The sequence below is a fragment of the Heteronotia binoei genome, chromosome 8 (genome assembly GCF_032191835.1).
Source record: "Heteronotia binoei isolate CCM8104 ecotype False Entrance Well chromosome 8, APGP_CSIRO_Hbin_v1, whole genome shotgun sequence".
Taxonomy (NCBI): domain Eukaryota; kingdom Metazoa; phylum Chordata; class Lepidosauria; order Squamata; family Gekkonidae; genus Heteronotia; species Heteronotia binoei.
This window is the reverse complement of record NC_083230.1, coordinates 93,566,357-93,589,003: the sequence shown is the minus strand read 5'-3', so window position 1 is coordinate 93,589,003 and position 22,647 is coordinate 93,566,357. Positions and strand designations below refer to the sequence as shown.

The 22,647-nt window shown below is 41.8% G+C and overlaps 1 protein-coding gene across 1 annotated transcript in view; it reads left to right on the top strand.

The window, feature by feature from the left end:
* The window catches only part of CHPT1 (choline phosphotransferase 1), a 31,590-nt gene that overhangs the window by 6,621 nt on the left and 2,322 nt on the right, over nt 1-22,647 (top strand). The window contains exons 2-8 of the mRNA XM_060245635.1: nt 4,072-4,219; nt 10,454-10,595; nt 13,682-13,766; nt 17,057-17,188; nt 17,449-17,607; nt 18,572-18,697; nt 21,073-21,183. Coding sequence (XP_060101618.1) covers nt 4,072-4,219; nt 10,454-10,595; nt 13,682-13,766; nt 17,057-17,188; nt 17,449-17,607; nt 18,572-18,697; nt 21,073-21,183 — 903 coding nt within the window. The remainder of the gene's footprint in view (nt 1-4,071; nt 4,220-10,453; nt 10,596-13,681; nt 13,767-17,056; nt 17,189-17,448; nt 17,608-18,571; nt 18,698-21,072; nt 21,184-22,647) is intronic.

Genomic DNA, 22,647 nt, shown 5'->3' with positions numbered 1-22,647 from the left:
AGCATTACTTTATAGTTAAGATTATGTCAAATATTTAATTAGTCAGGTAGCTAGTAGTGAACTTTAGTCATTTCTCATAGATTGAGGAAGTAATCTAGGTAGCAAATGTTTTTGATTTTGTTTCCAGGGTTCCTTGCTATCATGTGGCCACCTATTACTAAGTTTTGACTACAAGCTATTTGCATCATTTTGGTTGCTCCTGATACAATGTCTTACATGGATTGTGCTTTATTTTCTCTTTGGTCAGTTAAAAACAGAGGGAGAACTGTTTCAGAACTGGATTACATTTCTGCCATGCCTTAAAGAGACCACCGTGGTGTAGTGGTTAAGAGCGGTGGACTCTAATTTGGAGAACTGGGTTTGATTCCCTACTCCTGCACATGAAGCCTGGGTGACCTTGGGGCAATCACAGTTCTCTCAACTCTCTCAGCCCCACCTACCTCACAGGGTGCCTGTTGTGGGGAAAGGGAAGGCTCTGAGACATCTTAGAGTGGAGAAAAGTGGGATGTAAAAACTAATTTCTCTTCTTCTTCTAATGATGAAAGTACTAGAACTAGGTATGCATCTTTTTCAGGAGCTCTTAAAGATGTCACATTTGCACATATTACTTTTTATTATTATCTACAGAATTTATATTCAGCGTTTCTGCCCTTACAAGGTGGCTAATAATTTAAAACATAAATTATAAAACCATTACACAAATTAGTAAAATTACATTATAAAACCATTAAAATCCACCCCTCTCCCAAACAAAGAAAGAGTTAAAACACACACAAAACAGTTAAATACACACACACGGGATGGGATGCAGCATCAACACATGTGGGGCAATTTTGTGCTGGGACTCAGTCTCACAAATATCTAGAAGGGACCAACCTTCTACGCTACATTCCTTGTTCTTTAACCTTTAGACCTTTCACCAACTTGCCTAACAAGGTAGATTACAGAGAGAAAATTCTCATATAGTTTGCAGTTACCGGGTCCTCTGTTCTGCCTCTCAACAGACAGAGCCTTGGCTCTCTCCTTTCCCATCAGTAGGAAGAATGGCTCCTCACGGAGCGGGGAGAGTCCAGGTGACAGTTTGATTTGGGAGTCTGTCATTAGAGAGCTAGTTTGGTGTAGAGTGAGCCAGTTTGATGTAGTGGTTAAGTGCACGGACTCTTATCTAGGGGAGGGACGGTGGCTCAGTGGCAGAGCATCTGCTTCATAAGCAGAAGATCCCAGGTTCAGTCCCTGGCATCTCCAACTTAAAGAGGGTCCAGGCAAATAGGCATGAAAAACCTCAGCTTGAGACCCTGTACATAATATCCCTATGTTTATTGTAGAGCTGCCAGTCTGAGTAGACAATACTGACTTTGATGGACCCAGGGTCTGATTCAGTAAAAGGCACCTTCATATGTTCATATGATTCCCCACTCTTCCACTTGCAGCTGCTGGAATGGTCTTGGGTTAGCCATAGCTCTCACAGGAGTTGTACTTGAAAGGGTAGCTGCCACAAGAGCTCTCTCAGCCCCACCCACCTCACAGGGTGTCTGTTGTGGAGGGAGAAGATATAGGAGATTGTAAGCCGCTCTGAGTCTCTGATTCAGAGAGAAGGGTGGGATATAAATCTGCAGTCTTCTTCTCTTTCCCTTGGTGTCTACAGATAGTTACCATGCATAGTTGAGGACATGCAGATGTGTGCTAGACACATGATTGTGTGAATAAGGCCTGCTTTCCTATTTTCCTCTCTAGGTTCAAATTTCCTCTAGGGAAGCCAAAGTATATGGAAGAAACTGTTGTCCTGCTGTCCCCTCCTCCTGTACTAAAAGAGCTAATGGGTTAGATTTTACACATGGCTTGTGAAAGTACACAAACAAATAACTAAGGGATCATCTGGAGTCCAGTAACCCCTTTAAGACCAACAAAGTTTTATTCAGAATGTAAAGCTTGCACATGCATGCAGACAAAAGCTTACATTCTGAATAAAACTGTGTTGATCTTAAAGGTGCTGCTACACTCCAGCTTCGTTCTGTTGCTTCAGACCAACATGGGTGCCCACCTGGATCTATCTATTAGGGATCATTTGACAACATAACAAAGATCCTAGGCAACCCTGAAAAAAAAAAGCAGTGAGAAACTGGATGTAGTGAAAACAGTAATAAAGTCATGATAATATCAGGTCCCCTCGTCCATGACCTTTGGCAGGTATCGTTTACGAACAGGGATTGTGCAGTTGTGGTAGAGAACTTGATTCTTTGAGACACATATTATTAGATTGCCCGTTGCTGATTTCCCACCACCACCGTTTGATCAAACCACTTTTCTCAACTCCTAATTTTACAATTAATAAACAGATGGAATTCTTGCTAGCTGACAAATATCCCCCAATCACTGAGCGGGTGGTGGAGTTCTTGGCTCTAGGAGTGAAAGAGAACCAAAAGCGGCAGGGGTAAAAGATAGGGGACAACTTTGCTTTATTTTTTTGATTAGGACTTGACTGTAACTATGTTCTTTAAGTTGTCTGTACTAGAAAACTCCTGAAGACTGTTTACTTCTATCTTGGCCTGAATTTCTCTCTCTCTCTCTTTTCCTGGTTATGTCAATAAAAGTTGCCTTTAAAGTCTAGATAATGTCAAGTATGCTAAAATGACACCAAATACTAAAATACCCACAGTGAAATGCAGATACTTGATATGCTCCCATATACTTGTGCAGTGCACAGAGAGGCAGGGGCTAATGAGGAAGAGCGAGAGGGAAGACTTGTGGTAAGCTGTCAGCACAGATAACTGAGTAAAGGTTTCTTCAGGTGACAGTCCAGGACACCTAGACAGCCAATCATGTCAAAGGGAACCTTGGAATGACACAAACTGCATATTTCTATTCAGGGCCAACCAGAGGGGTACTTGCCAGGGTTAGGGGTTCTAAGCAAACAAATCCAAGTCTAGATCCAAGGGGACTGGAGAGCAAGAGAGACACATGTGGAGTCTGCCACATACAGCAGAACTGAGAACTGCAAGGGAGCTGAAACACAGGGTACAGTGAGCAGAACACAGCAGGATCTGAACACCAATGACAGTTTGGGGAAGCATTTTGGTAGCAGTTATAGGACTTGGAATTGAATAGGGTGCATAATATAGGATTTTCCCTAGGCTTGAGAAAAGGAAAGGTCCCCTGTGCAAGCACCAGTCGTTTCCGACTCTGGGGTAATGCTGCTTTCACAACATTTTCACGGCAGACCTTGAGAACAGGGTGCAAAATCCAGATGGGCTCATGAAGTTCCTTGATTGGCTAGTATGACAAAGAGACTTTCCAAATAAGAATAGTGAGGGAAGGCAGTCTTGGTTGCCTGATTGGAAAGTGGAGTGCCAGAGGTAGTAGTTAGTAGTTGACACTCACTATGCAAATAAAAGGCATTATTAGCTTATTAATTCTTAAGTTATTCTGATTAGTGGCCTAAAACCTTTAGAGCCAAGTGAATACATACATCTCTGGGTTGTCATTTTGCTTCCAGTGAATTACGATAGTCTTACAATAGGTGTATCCAAATCTCTCACCCTGCAAGTTCTTACTCTTTATGTTATTAATTACCTGAAACTGGTGTTTCTGGAACATTTTAATAGCAGAATTAAGTTAAGCAGAGCAATTGTGTGTTATTGAAAATGAGTAGGGTTGGATTTTGGGGCATCTGAGAGCACTTTGCGCAGCAGGGTTTGATCTGGTCTGGATAAGAGACCTTATAAGAATAATATGTAAATTCCCTTGAATTCTGTGATGGAAGAAAGACTATAAATTAAGTAAATAAAAACATCCCTCAAGCCTATCAACACAACTCGCATAATGTTCCAGTTAGAAAAATTAATATGGTTCAGAGCATATTGCCTCTGGATGATGATGATAATTATCATTATTGCTCAACTGAATACTTCTGGCAACCTTGCAGGTTTGTCTAACCCTTGACTCAGTGAATTAGATTGTGTGAGCTTTGTTTTTAAAGGACTTTTCTGCACATGCTGCTAGCCAAACACAGCTAATGTTTCAGCAGTTGGCTTAACAGTGCCAGAATGGATTCTCTTTTGGTATTTGTTTCAGGCTCCTTCTTGGGTACTCTTTTCATGTGCATTGGGACTCTTTATTTACCAGTCACTGGATGCTATTGATGGGAAGCAAGCTAGAAGAACCAACAGCAGCTCACCTTTGGGTGAACTGTTTGACCATGGCTGTGATTCTATTTCCACAGGTAACTTCAAAACAATTGTTTCTATTAATGCAGGGGACAGCTATGCAGAAAATGACCACAAGTGCAAATTTGCAAACACTATTATCAAGTCGGGGGGGGGGAATTAATATACTTTTTAAGAATGTTGATGAGCTTAGTACTGTGTGTGCATTATTAGCGTGTAGGTTAGGTTCAGTTTAGTTAATTTTATTTTCTCAAGTGTATTATCTTAGGAAGTTTTAGTCCTCCCTTCCATTTTCAGGCTTCTTCCAAGTTAACTCTGTCATAATCTGTCTTTCTCAGATTATCTGAAGTTGCTTTTTGCCCCCTGTTGCTCTTGGGAGGCATTTCTGTAGTTTAGCAATGTACTGTCATGTCCATATGCCCTTGAGAATACAATTGTAAAAAAATTACTGGACATTTGAAAGCTATGGAGTGAGGGTTGTGAAAAAGTTAAAATGGGGAGGGGGACTGAATTATATGTAATAACTTCCTCCTTAAACTTAATCATGTTTTATTGCTTTATTTATTTGTTTATTTTTATTTTAGTATATTTTTATTTTAGTATATTTCTATTCCCCGTAGGGCTCAGGGCGGAGTGCAACATATGCTAAAACAATAAAATACAATAAAAACATTCTGTAAACAGGCAACTCAGCAGCACTCAGATTACCATGTCATCATATATTGCCCAGCCTAGCTATCTCTCATCATGGCAGTTTTTATTCCTAGCACAGATGAAAGTGCTGGCCAGGGAGGCCAACCAGATCAAGAATAGACGCCCGCAGCCTCAGCTAAAAGCCTGGCGAAACAGCTCCGTTTTACAGGCCCTACGGAAGGCTAATAAGCCAGGTAGGGCCCGGATCTCAATAGGGAGCTGATTCCACCAGGTCAGGCCAGGACTGAAAAAGCCCTGGCCCTAGTTGAGGTGAGGCGGGCATCTCTTGGGCCGGGGATGGCCAACAGATATTGGGAGGCCGAACGTAATGACTTCCTGGGCATATATGGAAGGAGACGGTCCTGCAGGTATGTTGGTCCCAGGCCATGTAAGGCTTTAAATGTTAGAACTAAAACCTTGAAGTGGATCCGGTGCTCAATGGGCAGCCAGTGTAGACTGCAGAGTGCCGGCCAAATGCCCACCCGTAAAGGTGGTGCGGTCAGCAGGCAAACTGCCGCATTCTGCACCTGCTGCAGTTTCCAGATCAGTCTCAAGGGTAGGCCAGCATAGAGCGAGTTACAGTAGTCTAGTCTGGAAGTGACCATTGCATGGACCACTGTAGCCAGGTCCTGGGGGGATAGATATGGTACTAGCTGCCTGATCTGCCGAAGATAACAAAAGGCAGACCTGGCAGCCATCGTGATCTGGGCCTCCATGGAAAGGGAGGCATCCAAGGTCACTCCTAAGCTCTTCACCTGTTGGGCTGGCACCAATGTGGCACCATCCAAAACTGGGAGCTTGATGCCCTTACCCACCCCACCCCGACTCAGGTACAAGTCCTCTGTCTTAGCTGGATTCAATTTCAGCTGGCTCTGTTGTAACCACCCAGCCACTGCTCCCAATGCCTCAGACAACTGGTCAGAGGCAGCAACTGGCCGGCCACTCATCAACAGATAGAGCTGGGTGTCATCAGCATACTGGTGGCAACCCATCCCAAAACCTCGGGCAATCTGGGCAAGGGGATGTATATAGATGTTAAATAATATGGGTGAGAGACTGGCTCCCTGTGGCACTCCACATATAAGTGGATGCCACAAGGAAGTCTGCTCGCCAAGCACCACCCTTTGTCCCCGTCCCCGGAGAAAGGAGGAAAACCATTGAAAGGCCACCCCCCGAACTCTGGTGACGGCGATGCGGTGGGCCATAAGGTCGTAATTAACCGTGTCAAATGCTGCTGACAGATTGAGAAGTATCAGCAGCACTGACCTGCCTTGATCCAGGTGCCATCTTAGGTCATCTGTGAGAGCAACTAGGACAGTCTCCGTCCCATGGCCCAGGCGAAAGCTGGACTGGAATGGGTCCAAGGCAGATGTCTCATCCAGGAAAACCTGTAACTGCTGCACCGCCACTTTCTCAACTACCTTATCCAGAAATGGTAAATTCTAAACTGGGTGGTAGTTGGCCAAGACCCCAGGGTCTAATGATGGTTTTTTCAAAAGCAGACAACCCACTGCCTCCTTCAATTTCTCTGGGAAGGTCCCTGTTGAAAGGGACAAGTTGACAATATTACCCAGGGAGTCCCTGATACCATCCTGGCTGGCTTTCACCAGCCAGGATGGATAGGGATCCAGGGGGCAAGTGGTAGGCTTCACTGCAGGCAGGATCCTGCCCACATCCTCTTGTAAGAGCCCGCTGAAGCAGTCTAATATAGGACCAGAAGACGGCCAAGGGGCTGGCAGCTCGTGTACTGTATCAATCATGGTGGGTAGGTCCTGGCGGAGAGTCAGGATTTTATCTGTGAAATATGTGGCAAAAGCCTCAGAGCCAATATCCAATTCTCTACCATTATGATTGCCTGATGACAAGACTGTTAATGACCAAATTACTCTAAAATGTTGGGCTGGGTGCGACTTCGCAGACTCTATGGAGGCTGCATAGAACTATTTCTTAGTGGACTTCACAGCCCCTTCATAAGCCTTCATAAACGTTCTATAAGAGGTTCTTGACTCTTTGTCACGAGCACGTTGCCACACTCTCCCTAGCCGTCTGAGTTGCCGTTTCATCCTCAGCAGCTCCACGGTATACCAAGGGGCAGCTTTGGTGAGACAACGAAGAGGGCGCCGGGGAGCGATGCCATCGATGGCAGTGGAGAACTGGGAGTACCAGTCCTCCACTAACTCATTCAATGACCTGCCAGGGGGCGTCGGATCCTGCAGAGCCTCCTGAAACTGCTCTGGGTCCATTTGGCTCCACGGGCGACCATAAATCCGCTCACCGCCTAAACAGGAGGGAAGTTTCAGGCTAACCAGGCTTTCAGGGGATAATGATCTGACCATGGAACTGGCTCCACCATCACCAGATCTGGTAATATACCTGCCCCAAAGATCAAATCCAGCATGTGCCCGGCTTGATGCGTGGGAGTTGATACAAATTGGCTGAGTCCTAGTGACTCCATGGACGACACCAAGTCCTGTGCCTGCTGAGATGCTGCATCGGCAAAATGGACGTTGAAATCCTGCAGAACTAATAGCCTGTGGAAGTCCAATGCCCAGGTGGACACAGCATCCAGCAGGGCAGGCAGGCTTTCTGGTGGTGCAGTAGGCTATCGGTACACCACCCAGATTGCCATACTCTCCTCAGCTTCCCACACTAGGCCGACACACTCAGTGCCAGGATGTTTGGGACAGGAAGCGCCCTGAAAGAAAAAGAATCCCGAACAAACACAGCAACTCCCCCCACCACCCATTTGTCCAAGACTGGTGGAGGACAAAGCACCTGATGGGGTAAGCTGGTTGAAGGCAACAGTGTTTATTTATTTATTCGAGATCTATATCCCGCCCTTCCCACGAATGGCTCAGGGCGGCTTCCAACAAAGCCGCCCTGAGCCATTCGTGTCACCTTCCAGTGTCACCTTCCTGCACCCAGGTCTCCATCATATATGTCAGGTCCATATTTGGGGGAACAATGGGAAAATCCCCCCCTCCCCAGCTTTTACATTTCTCCTTGGGACCTCATGCCTAAGTAGGATTGCTAAATATTGACCCTGCTGCTCCTAAAGGGCACGATTTATAACTTAAGATACAAAATTATGCATTGTGTATTTATGAAAATGCTTTAGTTGTCTTGTAAGCACTGTGTTCTACCTAACCAACAGAGGACCACAGATGACAAATAGTTAACCAACAAGGTAGCAACACCTGTGGTATAAACGCTTAACTTGTAATAAATGTATTATTAATAATCCAATTTGTGTGATGCTTTTGTAATTAAAGTAATTCTGAGCCTGCTTCGGCGGGGAAGGCGGGATATACGTAAATCAAATTAATTAAATAAATAAACAAGAGTAATGTTACATATAAGTCATCCAGCTATTAGCCACAGCGTATTGTTGGAACTCTCCGTCTGGGGCAAGTGATGCTCTGTATTCTTGGCGTTTGTGGGGGGGCACAGTGGGAGGGCTTCTAGTGTCCTGGCCCCACTGATGGACCTCCTTATGGTATCTGGGTTTTGGGGCCACTGTGTGACACAGTGTTTGACTGGATGGGCCATTGACCTGATCCAACATGGCTTCTCTTATGTTCTTATGCTCACCAACCACACTAGTGGTTAAAATTCCATGCAAATAAGTAATACACAATCAAAGAAACAATTACTTAAATACACTTTTGGGTCACTGAAGTGATTTCCTGACAAAAGCGATAAGAAACAAGGACCACAGCAGTGAAAAAATCATTTGAAACCAGCAGTCACTGAGAATCATCACTGTGAAGAATCACTTTGAAAAAGTTGCTTGTGAAGAATCAGACATGGCTCCTAGGTTATGCCGGCATTTCAGTGATCTTCATCCGATTACCGTAATTTCACTAGCATTAAAACAATAATAATCTGCAGCAAATATAATACAATATGAAAATATGTGCATAAAGTGCCGCCAAACAAAGTTCTCATAGGCTTATTAAAGACTAGCTTACCCGGTACTTAGAGTCATGTACTTATTGAGGTACCTATTAATGAGTTTAAGTTGACAGTTCAACACAATGTGCTCTCATTGGCAATACCTCTTCTACACTCAAACCTACTCTGCACAGTTTTAACCCCTGAAAGATGGTAACAGATGCTCATGCTCAACAGATTTAAAAGGGCCATGCAAAATATAGATTATAAACTCTTTCCCTGTACTACCTTGGCATATGAACAATGCAGGAGTCAAGTAGCACCTTTAAGACCAATGAACTTTTATTCAGAAGGTAAGCTTTTGTGTGCATGCATACTTCTTCAGATGAAAGCTTACCTTCTGAATAAAAGTTCATTGGTTTTAAAGGTGCTACTTGACTCTTGCATTGTTCTACTGCTTCAGGCCAACACAGCTGCCCACCTGGATCTATCTACCTCGGCATATGTCTTTTCTGAGAGGAAGCAAAAAACAAAAGTTGAAAATAGAAAAAATAGACAAGAAAGAATGCTAGAACGACAAGCATATTTGATTATCAAGTTAAGCATTATAGCCTTGAAAACACTGTATTTTCAGTAGCCTTACATAAAAACCTTCATACTATACATTTGACCAAATAAAATCTTTAAAAAACTGTATTTTTTTCCAATAGAAAAAAAATACTTCATAGGAGTTTTCCAAGTGAAAAGGGTGGGGGAACAATGGGAAAATCCGGCCCCCTCCCCAGCTTTTACATTTCTTCTTGGGACCTCATGCCTAAGTAGGATTGCTAAAGTGGGACATTTGCTTTTAGCTGACTTTCCATTTATCCGTAGGAAATAGGCTAAATATAACCAGCCAACTATCTTTCTCACAAATGGACACAGCTGAGAGAACCCAAAAAAGAAGCAACAAGGAAAGGAAATATTGACCCATGAGTACATTACAAGTTCTTGGAAAAGGGTTATTTTACAGCTATGCCAGTTTCATAGCTAAATGCAATTTTAATCTGAGTCTCCCTGGCTGTAATCTGGCATGGAATCATGGTGACAAAGCTACCATGCAAGTGTTTAGAACAAAGTTGGAGTCCAGTGGCACATTTAAGTCCAACAAAGTTTTATTCAGGGTATGAGCTTTGATACATCTGAGGAAGTGTGCATGCATGCAAAAGCTCATACCTTGATTAAAATTATTGTGGTCTTAAAGGTACCACTGGACTTCAGCTTTGTTATACTGCTTCAGACCAACACGGCTGCCTACCTGAATCTACATGCAAGAGACTATTTGTAACTATGCCTGGCAGAGAGATGTGTGATGCTGATAAGGATTAGCTCAACACACAAGGTAATTACACAGTAAAGCCTTTTGGATGTTACAGCCTTTGCCTGGAGCTACTACCAGGCAAAAGCATTTCTAACAGATTCTTGTATCTGACATATGCTGCTGTATAATTTATAGGCTTGCTCTGTTAATTCAACAGTAGTGATGAGATAATTCATTAAAGAATGGGCTGGGTTATTCTGGCAAGAGAATTGCATGGCTATCTCACCTTGAGCATAGTGTTCATTTCAATCCATGTATTGCTCCATCATAAAGTGGTACTTTTAAAATATGTTTACTAGTTTGGATATTTAGATAACTAACCAAAACCACTTGGATTTTTCAGTTTTCATTGGTATTGCAACCTGTGCAGCAGTTCGGCTAGGAACAAATCCAGACTGGCTGTTTTTCTCTTGCTTTATTGGAAGTTTCCTGTTTTACTGTGCTCACTGGCAGACATATGTATCAGGCATGCTAAAGTTTGGGAAGTAAGTGGATCTTTGCATGATTTGTTTGTGAGTGATACTTGAAAGATACCTGCTCTGGCCCTAAAACATGGGTACTGAATTCAATACCTATCCAGTGGGACATGAGGGAAATACATTTTTCGTGAGCTAAAGCCCCAAACAGGCATAGTACTTGATAACTGAGAGATAGAGAGTGCTAGGCAGTGTTAGTAGAGAAAACACATTAACTTGCCACAGTTTCTCTTTATCGGCTAAGACTGACTAAATCAAGGCCCCCAGTCTTTTTGAACCTGTGAACACCTTTGGAATTCTGACCTAGGGTGTTGGGTGCAGGCAGCCACAAGATGGTTGCCACAAGAGGTGGAACCAACCACAAAAAATTAATGTGGTCATATATAAGTCTAAAGGTAGCTCTTTAATACTTAGAATCATGGAATCATAGAATTGAAAGGGGCCATACAGGCCATCTAGTCCAACTCCCTGCTAGAGCAGGGGTGGCCAAACTTGCTTTATGTAAGAGCCACATAGAATAAACATCAGATGTTTGAGAGCCCCAAGACATGAACATCAGATGTTCGAGAGCCACAAGACAGGAAGGAAAGAGGGAAGAAAGCAAATAGATAGAGTGAGGGAGGAAGAGATGGAAAGAAAGCAACTTTAACTTTGCATGCATTCTCCAAGCCACTGGCTGGTTTGACTTGGAGAAGTGATTTAAAGAGACAACTATCTTCTCCAAGATGGCCAACAAGGTAGTGGGGGCTTCGAGAGCTACACAATATGTGTGGAAGAGCCACATGTATCTCCTGAGCTGCAGTTTGGCCAACCCTGGCCTAGAGCATCCCTGACAATTGTTTGTTCAGATGTTGCTTAAAGACTGCCAGTGAGGGAGAGTTCACCATCTCCCTCCATAGCTGATTCAACCGCTGAACAACTCTTACGGTAAAAAGGTTATTTCTAATATCCAGCTGGTACCTTTCCACCCTTAATTTCAACCCATTATTGTGAGTTGCCTCCTTTGCTACTAAGAAGAACAACTCCCTGCCCACCTCTAGCTGACAGCCCTTCAAATACTTCAAGAAAGCAATCATGCCTCCCCCTCAGCACCCTCTTCTCCAGAGAGAACATTTGCAAGTCCCACAGCCTTTCCTCATAGGGCTTGGTCTCCAGGCCCCTCATCATTCTTGTTGCTCTCCCCTGCACCCGCTCCATTCTGTCCGCATCCTTGAAGTGAGGCCTCCAGAACTGCACACGATCCTCCAAGTGCAAGCTGACCAATGCAGTGTACAGCAGGACTATGACATCTTCTGATTTGGATGTTATGCCTCCATTGATACACCCCAAGATTGCATTAACCTTTTTTGTCACTGCATCACACTGGCTGCTCATATTCAACTTATGGTCCACCCATACCCTTAGACCTTGTTCACACACACTGCTACTCAGAAGTGGATCCCCCATATAGTATGTGTGTTTCTCATTTTTGTAACCCAGATGTAGAACTCGGCGCTTATCCTTGTTAAGTTGCATCGTGTTCACTTCTGCCCACTGTTCCTGCATGTTCAGATCTCATTGAAGTCTATCCCTATCTTCTGGTGTATTTGCTGCTCCTCCCAGTTCGATGTCATCTGCAAATTTAATTAGTAGCTGCTCTACTCATCCAGATCACTGATGAGTACTGGGCCCAGAATCGAGCCCTGTGGCACCCTACTGGACACCTCCCTCCATTCAGATGAAATGCCATTGACAACTTCAGACAGAAACTCTGCAGACAGGTGAAAATGGATAAAAGGAAGTACTTATTCACCCAGAGGGTGATTAACATGTGGAATTCACTGCCACAGGAGGTGGTGGCGGCCTGATCTAACATGGCTTCTCTTATGTTCTTATTTAACAGGACACCTTTTAAAATAGATATATTTCTGTAAAATATTTTCTTGCATACACAAATCTTATTTTCAGTCGTACAATGAGCATCCTTGTGCTTTGGTAGCAGCTGCTGCTCAAGCAACTTCTTAAAAATCTACACAGCCCTGCTGGGCAAAATCTCTGTCTGGCCTCATTCGCTTTCTAAAAGCTAAACTAAAAGGCTGAGGGTGAAAGTATCCATTATTTCTTAGTACTTGATATTTTAGGACCATAAATATTTGAATCAAGAATTCTGCAGTGCTTCACAAACTTAATTTTACCCAGAGTGCCATATACCTAGGTCATAGCCCACTCAGTGTAGTCCTATGTAGAATTACTCTGGTCTAAGCCCATTGAAATCAGTGGCGTTTGTTTGGGAAGATTAAATCTATGAGTAATAGAAACATCAGTTATTGCTTTTGAGAAGGAAAATGCTTTTGCTGCTTTTTGTTGTATTTGTTAGCAGGTGTTTTGTTGCCTGAAAGGTTTATGCTTTGTTTTGAGTACGCTTTTTTTTTTGTAAATTAACAGTTTATTGGTTTTAAATCATGAAACAGTACAATTATAAATAAAACATGAATAAGCTGATATTGTCTAGATGTCTGCCAATATATATGCACACATACACACACACACACACACACACACACACATATATATATATATATATATACATACACATATAACATGTACTTCAAAGGAAGGTACTATAATATAAATAAACAGTGTCCTCATTCTATTATAGATGTAAATCATTAACAATTTTAGGGATTTCTTATTGAGCAGTTAGATATTCCAGTACAGGAAACCATATAGTATTAAAATTGGAAGGTGTTTCACAGCCATCAATTGCATTAAGATTGTCAGTCAGTTTTGCCATCATATAAAACTCCCAGATTTTGTTATGCCACTGAGTAAAGGAAGGGGGTGATGTGCTTTTCCAATTCCTAGCAATGCATGTTTTCGCTGCAGACAATAATAATAAGACTCTGTCAATAGTTGCAGAAGTATATTTATGAGAGACCCAACTGTTTAAGAAAAGATGTTCTGGGATTGCCAAAATATCAACACTTGAAATTGAATTAATGTGAATAATAATTGAGGACCAGAATTGTTTAACGCTAGGACACGCTTTTAATGCCTAACATGCACAGCACATGAAATTATTGGTATGGACTAATCTTATCGCTTTCTCACTCTAGGATTGATGTAACTGAAGTGCAGATAGCCATAATGATACTCTTTTTATTATCTGCATTTGGTGGAACGACAATGTGGGACACCCAGGTAACTGAATAGCAATCAGGCTTTAAATACTATACATCATTCCTATGCAGAAATATTACTGCTTAGTAGTTTTTTCTAATCTGTTATATTTAGCACATCTTATCCACGTACGAGGCCTGTTTACTGTAGGATACTTTTTCCCATGTAGTTCTAGTACTCTTCCCTCAGTGTTGTGATGTGCCATCCTGTGCATGACTTTAGAACTCCACAAAGGAAAAAGACCCCATCTGCCATAAGCTGTCTTTGTCTTGAATCACTCATGTGATTTCATAATATTCTAAATTCGGTATTTTACTATTTCATCCCATGTAACAGTGCATAACATACAGCTGTAGTCATACAGCAACCTTTAAAAGTATTTTTGATCAGCCAACAGAATACACATCTTAATTTAGCAAAATCTCAGTGTTATTTAGGCAAGTCTGTGCTGTGCCTTCAAGGCCTCCTTGCTTGTTCTCTAGAATCCAGAATTGTACTGTAGAAGCTTCAGAACAAAGTTGGAGTCCAGTGGCATCTTTAAGACTTAAACCCTGTAAACCCTTTGATGGGGTAGAAGGCTGTCTGTTGTCTCACAGTATGTGACAGATCCAGGTGGGCAGCTGTGTTGATTTGAAGTAGTAGAATAAAGTAGGAGTCCAGTAGCACATTGAAGACCAACAAAGTTTTACTCAAATGTAAGCTTTCGTACGCATACATACTTCTTCAGACAAAGGAATGAGATACAGTAAGCAGAACTACATATAGCTGGTGAGCAGAAATTAAGAATGCAAAGTGATATAAAGTTAGTGATATAAAGCCATTGGATCCTAACTTTATACCACTTTGGATTCTTAACCACTGCCTACCAGCTATATTTATTTATTTATTACTTTACATTTATATCCCGCCCTCTCCGCAAGCGGACTCAGGGCGGCTTACAATATCATAAAAACAATCAATTCCATAAAACATATAAAACCATAATTCACTTATCAATTTAAAACTATTTGCGCTGTCTCAATCCAGTCTGGTGGTATTGGGTTCTGACTATGATCGCCAGCTTCTGTAGGATGTCCAGTGGCAGCCCATTTTCAGTCAACCAGAAAAGCCTGTCTAAACAGTTCGGTCTTACAGGCCCTGCGGAACGCCGACAAATCCCGCAGGGCCCTTATAGCTTCTGGGAGGGTGTTCCAAAGTTCTGATGCTGCCACCGAGAAAGCCCTGGATCTTGTTGCGCATAGCCTGGCTTCTTTTGGGCCAGGGGCAGACAGCAGATTTTTTGTCCCTGATCGCAGTGCTCTCTGGGGGATATATGGGGAAAGGCGGTCCCGTAGATAGGCAGGTCCCTGACCATAAAGGGCTTTAAAGGTTAATACCAACACCTTGAAGCGAACTCGGAACACAACAGGCAACCAGTGCAGCTCTCTCAGCACTGGCTGAATGTGCTCCCGTCGTGGTAGCCCCATTAACAGCCGTGCCGTAGCGTTCTGCACTAGTTGTAGTCTCCGGGTTAGCGTCAGGGGTAGCCCCATGTAGAGAGCATTACAGTGATCTATTCTTGAGGTAACCGTAGCATGGATTACCGTCGCTAGGTCGCTGCGCTCCAGGTAAGGGGCCAGCTGCCGTGCTTGCCGAAGATGGAAAAAGGCAGATCTAACAGTGGCTGCCACCTGAGCCTCCATTGTAAGGGAGGACTCAAGGAGCACGCCTAAGCTCTTGACCTTGGGGACCAGTATCAGTGGCACCCCGTCAAGGGCCGGCAGCTGGATCTCTCTCCCCGGACCGCCCCGACCCAGGTAGAGAACCTCCGTCTTCGTCGGATTCAATTTCAGCCGACTCAGTCTGAGCCAAGAGGCCACGGCTTGTAATGCCAGGTCTAGGTTTTCCAGGGTACAGTAGTTCTGCTCACTGTACCTCATTCCTTTGTCTGAAGAAGTATGTGAAGTTAGTGTTAGTATAAGAAGTTAGTGTTGCCTCTCTTCTGCAGCTGCTCAAATATCCAGTGAAATGGAGAGACATAACACTAAATTGAAACCAAATGGTTGGAGGCTATAGTCAGTCCACTGACCACCATCTGCTGGCTGGCAATTTACTATGCGCTCTGAGTGCAGTTGCCGTGTAGTTCACAGTTGCCTGCATTTACGCATGGAATTAAATCAGAATTATCTGGCATACTAGAATAATTGCATACTCATGAAATAAAAATACAGTGACATTTTTCCAGAAGAAGAGATAAAAGGAAGAGAGTCTCCTTTGGGCATGCAGTGTTCTCTGTAATAATAAGCATTCTCTATGTACAGATGTATTCAACTGTCTTGTATGTTTGGTAATCATGGCTAGTAGCAGAATTGCTTGAGTTAATATGACTCAGATTCCTTCATTCTATTTATGCAGCCTGCTCATCCTCTTCAGCTTCAGTGAAGCAAGCAAAAGCCTGAGGAGCTGCAGTTGTATTAGAGAAGCTATTGCTTCTCTGCTCCTCTTGTCTTAACACTCCTTACACCATGTCCCTTAATTGTGGCCCCTTCCCCACCCTATTTCTAGCTTCTTGTATGGTACCACCGTACCATACGGGAATGTTCTTTGAACACTTGAGCACTGATGCCTGTTATTCAGCCATATGAGACATTGCAGCATTAAGCAAGAAGACAAAGGGTACCCTTTGTGCTGTCTTTGGGCCTTGAGAGCAATAAATCAGCAACTTCTCTTATTCTGTAGAGGAAAAATATCTGCTTTAATTATAACCTTTTCTTCTTGCAATACTTGTGTTCTCTTCTGGAACTACTACAGATCTTTAGGCAAGTTTGAAACATAACTTGGTGGGTTACAGCCAATTCATTTTTAACTCTTCTTTTTGATCCTTTGCTGCCTTCTGGAAGTTTCCTTGAAACTGCAGTTGAGTTATAAAGGTAAATACTTTTGCTGATTAGCTGGATAATATGAATAATGCCATTTCATAGCATGATGGAATCTAAACCAAGCAGGCAGATGGTGTTTGCATTTCCTGTCGTGCTGCTGTTGTGCTGACCAGTGTATCTGGAGGAACTATCCATTTTAAAGAGATATAACTGATTGAAAATAGGTTTGGAAATAAAATTCTTTAGAGATGCTTGACTCTGAATTGTAAACGCATTAACCTTTTGTGCTTCTAACAGAATCAAATTACTATTTTCATGGCACGAGCATTGACTGCATTTTATCCAAGTCTAGTGAAAAAAATGGATAGTTCAAAAATAAACTTAAAAACCTTTCAGTATTGTATAATTATATTAATTAGTATCTTTATCTTTACATCGTTTTTTCCTTGAAAGATTTCTGTGCTGAACATAAAACTGAAGATGATTCCTGTGGCTGGAATGGTATTTGGAGCCATAAATTCTAGTTATCACTATTTTAAAGTAATTTTTGGAGGAGGAGTTGGGAAGAATGGATCCACAATTGCAGTAAGCTATAGAAGACTTATCTTGTATGTTTTCCTATGTAATTGGTTTAAATAAATACTTGACTTGTATGCCAGATATTTTTAATGCATCCCATCTTACAGCTGTGGTTAACTCTGAGTTGTAATAGTACCTTTGTTTAAGAAACTACTGTTTCAAGAAAAAAATTATTAAATAGCACAGTATTATAGAATTACTGCCCAAGGGCATTCAAACCTATAGTATAACAAAACTTTGCTGAGTATTTTCTGTATGCTTTTCAGGGAACAAGTGTTTTGTCACCAGGACTCCATATAGGATTAATTATCACTTTGGCAATAGTGATCTATAAGAAGTCCACAACACACATTTTTGAAAAGCATCCATGCCTCTATGCCTTAACATTTGGATTTGTGAGTGCCAAGATCACACAAAAATTGGTGGTAAGGAGATACTGACATTTAATATGTACTGAATAAATTGTCATATCAAAATAGTAATGTACCTGAATCACTGAACATTCCAAGAGTCATACAAGTGCTACTTTATTTGGTAGTTAATAAAGATCTTTGTGGGCACTGTGAAAGCTAAAGCTGTCATTTTTAGTGTGAATCAAGGGCTACTGTTTACTTCAGATTAGTTATTGATGAAGATTGACCCAGGGTAATCATGATGCCATCTTAATGTTGTTACTAGTTTTAATTGATGTACTTTTAGACTCTTAGATATGGTTTATTGTACAAATTTTTATGCTGTAACCTGCCCTAATTCCACCTTAGCGGGAAGGGCAGGATAGAAACTGAAATAAATAGAGAATACCATGAACAGTTTCAGAGTACACTTTTGCTAATGCTATTCTGAATGCTAGGGAAAAGGTTTAAATATGACGCTTGAGCCTTTAGTCTTTTTTTTAAAACTGCCTTCCCTGTGCATTCACTTTTATTTCAGTACATTGCTTATTAATAACCAACAATAAGCGTGCTTTTGAAACAACACAAACAGGGCTATTTTTGTAGAAAAAGTCCAGCAGGAACTCATTTGCATATTAGGCTACACCCCCTGACATCACCATTGTTTCACACGAGGCTTTTTTGAAGAAAAGGCCCAGCAGGAACTCATTTGCATATTAGGCCACACCCTCAGACACCAAGCCACCCGGAACTGTGTTCCTGTACGTTCCTGCTCAGAAAAAGCCCTGAACACAAATGTGTTTAATCTTAAACTTGTTAGTAATAAAATAACAGCCTTCATCTTTCCAGAGCAGAAAGTGAGATTTCTTTGAATAAGTACCTTGTGGTTGAAATAAATATTGTCTATTACAATGGTGATAAAACACATTGTGAGTGACAGAGTTAAAATGAAATTTAAATAATTTGTATGAAACTTAATCCAATATTTGTGTTATAGATTGCACATTTGACAAAAAGTGAAATCTTCCTGCAAGACACTGCATTTATTGGACCAGGCCTCCTGTTTCTAGATCAGTATTTCAACAGTTTTATTGATGAATATGTAATTCTGTGGATAGCACTGGTGAGCTATTTTCTGCATATTTTTCATAGGCTATATAAAATAAATGAAATGTGCTTTTCTTGAGATTTTCTCTATTTGAATCGAGTCCTCTGCTTTATGCTCTCTAATGCTAGTCCTCAGCAGAGAACTAGAAGCACTTATTGGCTTGCTTCTGTGGTATGACTGCTGAATGCATTTCAGGCTTGCATTCCCCAGTTCCCTGTATCACTACTCATTTCATGATATGGTAACCATGGTTTGCCATGATGCTGGCAAATGTAGTAAGAAATTAAGAGGGTGGCAGAAGGCGTTTGAGGGACCACATTAGGTAGGTTCAGTTATCATAGCAACGTTTGGATTGTACCATAATAAATATACTGACAAAACCCAGCTGCTGAACATAAGCTCAACAGCCTATTTCTGGGGAGGAATATTTACCCTGGGCCTGACATAGTTAGTAGGTCTCCTCCTCCCCTAAAGGAGTGGTGTCCAGAGGTACTAAGTACTATATATTTCTAAAAAGATTTTTATGTGTCATGTTAATGGGTTTTTGTTAGCTGCCCTGAAATACATAGTTTACCCTAGCCCAAGTATCTGTCACAACTGATGAATTATGACTGTGTATTTCTGGTGGAATTGAAAAGGTGCTGTTAAATTTACATAATTTTTATCTGTTTAATCTTAACGGGGAACAAGCTATACAACTGGCTCTCAAAATATATACACACTGGGTCCCAATTTAAGATGCTGATTTTGACCTTCAGAGCCCTATATAGTTTGTGACCAACATAACTGAAGGATTATCTGCTCTCAGTCACTACGATCGTCTCCCTAGGCTCTTGCTTTGGGAGCCCTGCCTTCTGAGATTAGTTGGGTGGCAACCTAAGAAGGGTCTTCTTGGTCGTGGCACCAAAGCTATGGAACTTTCTCTCTAGAGGTGTGCCTGACCCTTTTGTTTCCATCTTCCACCAGTGGTGAAGATGTTTTTTTCAGCTTTCCCTCATTGATCCCTCCTTCCTGCCCAATGTTTTAATTACTGCTTTAAAAAAAATTAGCCCTGTTTTTAATTGTTTTAATGATGTGCGTATGTATTTTGGGGGGTTAACTTTAATGGTTTTAAAATTTGATTTCATGATGTGTGCTTTGTTAGTCGCCTTAATGGCCCTTATGAGGACAAAAAGGCAGGATACATTTTTGTGAAATAAATACTTTACTGTTGTCAGGGTTGCCAGAATGCAAGTCAAGAAGCCTTCATAGTGTTGTACTCTCCACTGAAGTAATTGTGTCATGGTTCATTGGTAGAGCATCTGCTTGGCAAGCAGAAAGTCCTAGGTTCAATTCCAGCCAAAAGTGATGTGAAAGACTTCTAAATGGGAAATTCCTGGAGATTTTAGGGGAGGGACGGTGGCTCAGTGGTAGAGCATCTGCTTGGCAAGCAGAAAATCCTAGGTTCAATTCCAGCCAAAAGTGATGTGAAAGACCTCTAAATGGGAAATTCCTGGAGATTTTAGGGGAGGGACGGTGGCTCAGTGGTAGAGCATCTGCTTGGCAAGCAGAAAATCCTAGGTTCAATTCCAGCCAAAAGTGATGTGAAAGACCTCTAAATGGGAAATTCCTGGAGATTTTAGGGGAGGGACGGTGGCTCAGTGGTAGAGCATCTGCTTGGCAAGCAGAAAATCCTAGGTTCAATTCCAGCCAAAAGTGATGTGAAAGACCTCTAAATGGGAAATTCCTGGAGATTTTAGGGGAGGGACGGTGGCTCAGTGGTAGAGCATCTGCTTGGCAAGCAGAAAATCCTAGGTTCAATTCCAGCCAAAAGTGATGTGAAAGACCTCTAAATGGGAAATTCCTGGAGATTTTAGGGGAGGGACGGTGGCTCAGTGGTAGAGCATCTGCTTGGTAAGCAGAAGGTCCCAGGTTCAATCCCTAGCATCTCCAACTAAAAAGGGTCCGGCAAATAGGTGTGAAAAAACTCAGCTTGAGACCCTGGAGAGCCGCTGCCAGTCTGAGTAAACAATACTGACTTTGATGGACTGAGGGTCCATAAGGCAGCTTCATATGTTCATATGTGCCTTCCCAGCCATTTCCTGTCCATCTCTCCTCAGGCTGCAATGGGGATGCTTTTAATGCTGCTTATTGTAGGTGTGAGAAGTAGACAAAAGGAATTGGGGTGGGGGGAGCTATAGGGACTTGACCTAATTCAGTATATTTTTTAAAAGGGACAGGGAATCTCTGAGTTAAAACCAGGCAACCTCAGTGCCAATTTCTGGTACAGGAAATTTCTAATTGTAATTTTTATCTAATTACTGAGTATAAGTAGAATTTAAGCATACCAGAATTCATTCATGCAATACTGATCTCAATTTCTCAAATTCTTTTCCCCCTTCTGTCTTTAGTTCATATCTTTGCTTGATTTGCTGAGATATTCCACTGGACTATGCATACAGATTGCTGCTTATCTTCACATACATGTCTTCAAAATCCCACCTCATCAAGCTCCTGAACAGGTTCAAAACCATAATGAGTGACTTGTAGCTGAAGGTGAAGAGGAGGAGCAGTTAGGGAGAAGTGTTGTATTGTGCAAAATACCTTTATTCAGGAAAACAGATGTGCAAACTTGTGGAAGAATTAAGTGCAGGAGAGCTCATTACATTTGCTTCCTAGATCAAGATTTCTTACCTGCACAATGCAGCTGTCCTACAAGGACACAAAATAATTGAAAGGGACTTCTGCCAAGTAGCTAATCCTTATGTCACCGGAAGATAGAAATGCTTGAAATCCAATATATTAGGCAGCTAACAGAACTTTAGGATACAGGTCCTTGGAGTTTCTTAGAGGGTAACTCAACACCAATTATAGATGCAGTATTGCACAACATACTGCTAAAAAAATCAATCCCACAGTTTATTGTTTTTAGCAAAATATGGTCAGTGAAGATAAGTGCCTCTTCCCTTTTCTGGGCCTGTGTGCTTTTACATTATTCTAAGTAATATGATGCATAGAACATTTCGTAATGCCCAGTGTACCGATTACATTTCATTTTTTCTAGTGTTTTTAACAAAATGCAGATATTGTAATTTGTAGCAGAATACAAATGTGGGAAAGGATGGGGAGATGATTTAGCTTCTTCTGTTCTGGTGTCTTTTCAATTTCAAAATGTCTCCTAAACTGCCTCCTTCCCCCAGAGGAAAAATATGGGTAAAAAAGCCACTGGCAGGAAAAGGGAATAAGAAACTCCTCCTGTCTTCTGCTGCAGATAGCAGCCTTTGTAGCTGCATTTTTGTACAAGAATAAGTATGAAGAAAAAATTACATGCAGTTGTCAAGGGTAGTATGGCCCTTAAGTTAAACAAACAAACCAACAAACCCAGCAATTCATAAGATTACCCATTGGATTAGATCCAACAGAGAATTTTCACAGACATAAGGTGATTTTTTTCGGGGGGGGGGGCTGATTTCTCACTCCTGTTGCAGACCTCTGGCTCCTCCTTCATGCTGTTCCTGGGTGTCCCCCTGCTCCCAAAGAGCAGCAGTTAAGGCGGCATTTAGAGCTGCAGCAGGAAGCAGGAACCAAGCAAGTTGTGCTCTGCTAACAGAAATCCGGCCATACCCTGAAATCTTCCAGTGGATGCAACTCGTTATTCCTTATGGGGAAAAACCCTGCAAAGTTCTTTAACATACTAGAATGTGAAGTCACTCAAAACATTTTAAAGAATGAAGTAGAATTAGGTCATCTATACATTCTGAGGAGGGGGGAGTTCTTTGTTTCATTTGTTAGAATGAAAAGTAGAGATTTTATAGCTATTGTTTTTGTATGATATTTAGTGACTGTCTAGAAAACATTTTGTTCAGCGAGCAGTTTGCATAGATATGGGCCATAAAAAAAGAACCACAATTATTTACTACTAGTTTAGCTGTATCGTTATTTGGTTTTGCATTCTCCTTCTGTATAAGAAAGGAATTTGCCAACCC